Below are 5625 nucleotides of genomic sequence, written 5' to 3' on the forward strand. Positions count from 1 at the left end.
GAGTTGCTGCAGTGGCCTGGGTTTGAATCTGACCTGCGGCCCTTTGCTGCATGTCATCCTCTCTCTCTACCCCCTTTTCCTGTCTGTGTTCAGCTGTCTCTGTCAAATAAAGGCATAAATGACAAAAAAATTACTTAAAAAAAAACAAACCGAGAATAAAAATCACAATGTTGGTGGAGCTTCTCTTCCTGAGGTCTGTTTATAATAATATTAATAATATTTTTATTTTGATATTGAACCAGTACAGACCAGTTCTCATTTACAAAGAAAACCCGACCAAGAGTCGAACCTGCAAACAGTGAATGTGAGAAACAACCCAGTTAAAGTTAAAGGAGCACAATATCTGTGTGTGTGTTTAAAAGCAACTGCAATGATCAGAAATTCCTGGTCCCAGTCCCTGGTCACTGGTCCCTGGTCCCTGGTCCCTGGTAGGCTGTACAGACTTTCAGGGTGTAGTAATGAATTTGCTAGAACATAAATGTTGGTTCCTGTTGAAGATGCTGAGTTTAGAACGTAGATATGGAGGTTTTATCAGTTACAGTTTAATGAACTGTTCCCAGTAGATCTGACGCCTGCTGTGGAGGATAAATGATTCAAAACATGTGGAATTCCAGTGAACAAGGTTCAAAGATAAAAAATGAATTTATTCAAATATCATCAGCTTCACACAACAAAATAAATATATTATTATGTCCTTTATAAAAGGTGAAACTAGTTTTATCCTCACATGGAAGATAATGTCCTCACTGCAGCGCGCAGTCCTCAGATATAGACGAGGACTCCACAGGAGTCCAACCTCCGTCAGTGTCCTCCTCTACCTCTCCGTCATGTCCTCCTCTACCTCTCCGTCAGTGTCCTCCTCTCCTCTCCGTCAGTGTTCCTCCTACCGTCCATCAGTGTCCTCCTCTACCACGGCCTCCACATGCCTTTGTCGGACCCCACCAGTTGCTTCCCCGCAGCCTGGATGGAGAGGGCGGGCGCAGGGCTGGCGGCGTCCTGGAGGCGGCGCATGTCGGGCAGCGTCACTTCCTCCAGAGAGCTGGAGGCGGACAGGAAGCGCAGCGTCTCCTTCCAGCAGAGGGAGTAGCCGTGGCTCTGAGGCTGCAGCTGCCGCCTCAGGAACACCACAGTCATCTCCAGGACGTCGGCCTTCTCCAACTTGGCGTTGGGATCCTGTTTGTGGAACTCCTTCTCCAGAATGATCTTGAGCTGCTCGATGCAGCTGTTGATGCGATCTCTGCGCATCTTCTCCACGAGCGGTTTCCTCAGCTGGTGAAGACAACAGGAAGCTGGGTCAGTTACAGTGTGAACTACAGGGGGAGCCAAGGTGGGGTTGTTACATTCTGGGGGGGTCTCTAAAATACTGACAATATCAGCCCCTCCAAGAGACATTGTAGGCCTCAATTGTGATTCATTTTATGATGTTTTTAGGTTTTTATTTGTAATAGAATTGCAGCAGAAAGTAAATTAAGTCATTAAAAATTGAAGGAAACTTGTTCTAGTGAGAATAAAATCAACAGTTTTACAATATTAGAACAGAACAGAACGGGTCAGACGGAACCCCATGCGACAGTATAAAAGTGAGCTGGAGCAGTTCTCACTCGGGACAGGGTCACGGCGAGTGGAGCAGCCACAGAGAAAAGGAGCTGAGGAGAGTGAAGGAGGACTTACTTTGTGTCTGTCTTTGGTGGAGAGCACCGAGGCGTCGGTCGGAGACATTCTGGTAGAGCACTGAGCTTCTGTGGGCGAGCAGAGCGAGCTGTGCTGGGATTGAGGATCCCTCTCCTCTATTTATAGGCCCACATTAGCATCACAAAGCCCTGAGTCCCAGGCAGGATTAGCTTTCCCACAGTCTGAGGCCAGTGGGCGAGGCCCTCACAACAACAGCATCAATGATCTCATGGTTAACTGCTGCACAGACCTGAAGGGACACACACACACTTTTATTAGCTGGGAACCTTCCTGCTGTCTGACAGCGGACAGCCTGATGAGGACACTAAAGACATAAAGATAAGACACACTGACAGCAGCTCACTGTACGACACTCTGTACATAAAGTTTGTTTGAACAATAACTGAATGAGACAGTGACAGCAGGGAACTAAAGATCAATATCTGTAGTTAGAAGCCAATGTGATTCATTTATTAGTTATTAGTCTACAGTATTAGTCTTTGTAGTTCTTCCACTCAGGACACAGACGTGGAGGGAAACTGATAGAATTGGAGGGAAAACATAACTGTCAATCAAACACAATTACCCAGAGTCCTCTGGGAAGGCACACTTCTATTGTGTGCCTCCTCCTCCTCCTCCTCCTCCTCCTCCTCCTCCTCGGCTCATCCCTTTAGGAAGATGTGTAATAAATGGGAAGGAGAGTGTGGGAAAAGAGGTTGGGATCCTGCTCACACACACCCTGCAGTCAATAGAGAGCCCCCCCCCCTCCACCTTTCAACCTGTAGGATCAGGCTCCACTGAGGGGAAGGGGGGAGCAGTTGGGACGTCTCTCTGCCTTCCCGCCTTCCTTTAACCAGCCCTTGTGTGTGTTTATACTCACCTACTGATTACTGCTCCTCCTCCTCCTCTTCTTCTTCCTCCTCCTCCTCCTCCTCCTCCTCCTCCTGCAGCCCTCTGATAACCAAACAGGTTCAACACCTGCTGCCAGCGCTGGAGGAAGTTCTGCCTCTGTTATCAGCAACAGTGTACAAATACTCCACTGCAGCTAAAGTACACAAATATTATCAGTTCATCATTCATACATTCATAGAGGAAGCAATGTGAGTCCTACCGTTACCATAACAACCGAACAGACACTGCAGTGTTTAAAAAGTTTCAATCTTTAACCTGACAACTGAATATGAAATGTCTTCATCCAGCAGCTGTCAGTGTTCATCATCATCATCATCATCATCATCATCATCATCCTCACTGTACAGCTACCTGTACGGAGCTAGCTGCTGCTTACTAACATTTCCACCTGTTGGCTATCAGAGAGAACAGATTGTTCCTCTGCTCTCTGGAAGTTTTTATATTTTATATTTACTGAAAACAGAAATACAGCAGACAGACTGCGAGCTTTTAAAGCTTTTAATCTATCAGGAGGAGAATCAGAGACACCCACACAAACAAACTTTATTCTAAATATTCAACCAAACACATGTATGTTCAGTCAGGCACATTGGGCCAAAGGTGCCCCCCCCCCCGACGAGCCCAAACTAAACCACATATTTAAAACTTTATATTATATTTAATGCATAACAATAACTGTAAAAACACAATAACTGCAGGAGGTTTGTGTAAAAGGAGAAATTTGGATAAATTGTTTTCTTGAGATTTGTAGGAATGTTTTATAGAATTGTTTCATACAGACTTATTAGAATTCTTTTTGGACAAATTCATTGTACGTGACCAATAATATACTTAAAGATAGAAGTAGTGATAATACGTAAGTATTATGATACAGAGAATAAACCTGTGAAGACTGAAGGACTTTGAACTTGTAATGGAGTACTTTGTTGTCCAGATACTTTTACTCCAGTGAAGGTATTTATTACAATGAGTATTTAATGATATATTTGGGGCTGGTTGCCCCGAGCGAAGCAGGAAGTCTCAGAGTAATTTGGACGTCTTTAATGAGTGTTAATGACCCTGAACGTAAAGAGGCAGATGGTGCACTGTGTCTTTCTTCTTCTCTGCTCCTGCATTTCTCACAAGTGAGTCATAACACCGTGCAGATGAAAACACGTCATTCCAGCGTGGTCGTCCACACGCCAAACAACACGTCTTCATGTCTTTGAGCCTGTGTGCTGAGGAATGTGTGAGAGCTGCTGTCGGCTCCTCGTTCCCACACTTCAGCCTCCATTCAGGGCAGTGGCCCACCCTGCGGCTGCCGCCACTGATCCTCCAGCCCCTCATTATGTTCCCGCCTCAATGGACCATCTGGAGCTACTGGGGGGGGGGGGCGCGCACTGCACACAGACCCCCAGCACACCTCAGAGTGTGCAGGTAGATGATAGAGACAGTGCTCTGGTACCTGAGTTCATTTCATCAAAGAAAACTCTGATTAAAAGAAAAAGGTTCCAGATCAGCAGTGACTGAACAGGTTGTAACGACCACCCACCAACACAGAGTCCAACGCAGAGTCCACAACACAGAAGTCCGAACACAGAGTCCACAACACCAGAGTCCAACTCAGAAGTCCACAACACAGAGTCCACAACACAGATCCAACACAAAGAGTCCACCCCAAACACTGAACTTTCATTTAATCCAAAGTAAAGTTTGTGTATCTGGAACAATCTTTGGCTGCTCACAGCATGCAGTTATTGATAACTTACCATTGATTTCTACTCATTTGGATCGCATCAGCTCCTCCAAACACGAAGTCCAAGAGTTTTAAAACCACCAGGATCAATAAAAAAGAACCAAACATAAAAGATCAGAAACTAAAAAACTAAAAGATTCAAACATATATATAATACGTAATACAATGTGAGACAGCAGAAAGCGAGGCCAGATGAGTTAACTGATTTTAATTCAAGCTTTTCCCTGTAAAGAAATAAACATACAATAGTAATCATCCCCCTCTTTTCTCTAACTGCCCTCTGTTCCACTGTCACACCCTGACCTTCAACGTGGTAATATCTTCACTTTATGCCCCACCAGGATGCAATGTAGTGGGGAAACATCGCTCTCCAGGTGAAGTGTGTGTGAGAGGTGTGTCAGTGTGTGTGTTAGTCATCCAGGGTCCAGAATGACAGCCGTAGCCCTCTGTTTGAGTGGCAAGGTTCGCACTCTGGATCCTCTGGAACCTTCTTCTGACGGAGATGAGGATCAAGTCAGTAGCCCAGCGTGATGGTGGATATTGTTGAGTGATTTACGCCTTGATAGAACCGCTTATTCCCATCACATCCAGACGCGTATGGGTCTTTCCCTCTGACCGACTCTGCTAACACACAAGTCTCCAGTCTCGTACTGTCTCCTAGCCTCCAACATGCCCAGCTGTGATCCCTGAGGTTCAAAGCCCCTCAGAGCCAGAGACAGACCCAGTATTTTAAATCTCCTCTGGATTATCAGGAGCTGCTGTTTATCTCCTCGTCTAACACTGGTCAGGATCTCAGACCCCAGTAGTTTCTGGATGAGCAGTGTTTGGGTCGCAGAATCACAGGAGTGTAGCGAAGGACACATCGTCCTTCAATCCTTGTTTTTTTCCAGAAATGTTTTTTTTGGAAAAAAAGGTCAAGGTTTTTTGCCCAGGTTGGTTTGGCTCGTCTAATCAGACTCCTGAGGGCAACTGTGGATTCTCCAGCAGGGGCGCTTGCTTTTGGACCTCTTTTTTCCAACTCGCAAACCTTGTGTTTTGTTCGAAATGAGAACATCGTTCAGCCTTCTCAGCTTTCCTCCTTTTCTTGGGTTTTGGGCTCGGGACCGGTGGGTTTGAAAAGACGCTTTTGTTCTCTTTGCTGGCGCTGCGAAGGAGAAAAGCGCCGCTCCGAGTGGCTTCTCCTTCAATCAATCTGAACTGCTTTCTGCTCCTTCTTCCCTTCCCTCATGGCAAAGCCAGCTTGGCCCTCCTCCTTCTTTCTTTCTAGAAACTGGTGGAAAAGCTTCTTAAACTGCTCTTAATCCAGC

At 45.8% G+C, this 5625-nt stretch overlaps 1 protein-coding gene across 1 annotated transcript; it reads right to left on the reverse strand.

Moving 5' to 3' along the window:
• Positions 1-120: 120 nt before the first annotated feature.
• On the reverse strand, positions 121-2028 carry LOC118328228 (transcription factor HES-5-like). Its single transcript, XM_035661852.1, has 2 exons — positions 1672-2028; positions 121-1269 (listed from the first exon to the last, which is right to left on the reverse strand). Exons 1-2 carry the CDS (start codon positions 1717-1719, stop codon positions 907-909), a joined length of 411 nt encoding a protein of 136 aa, XP_035517745.1. The 5' UTR covers positions 1720-2028; the 3' UTR covers positions 121-906.
• Positions 2029-5625: the final 3597 nt, after the last annotated feature.

The sequence above is a fragment of the Morone saxatilis genome, unplaced genomic scaffold (assembly GCF_004916995.1).
Source record: "Morone saxatilis isolate NCDOM2014 unplaced genomic scaffold, NCSU_SB_2.0 Contig18, whole genome shotgun sequence".
In the NCBI taxonomy this organism is placed as follows: Eukaryota; Metazoa; Chordata; class Actinopteri; family Moronidae; genus Morone; species Morone saxatilis.

What these genes read in the sequence shown, in the direction of transcription:
- LOC118328228 (XM_035661852.1), bottom strand. Translation starts at nt 1,719, where the DNA reads ATGTCTCCGACCGACGCCTCGGTGCTCTCCACCAAAGACAGACACAAA. An exon ending in CCACCAAAGACAGACACAAA is followed by an intron (nt 1,270 to 1,671) that starts GTAAGTCCTCCT and finishes TGTCTTCACCAG; the next exon opens with CTGAGGAAACCGCTCGTGGA.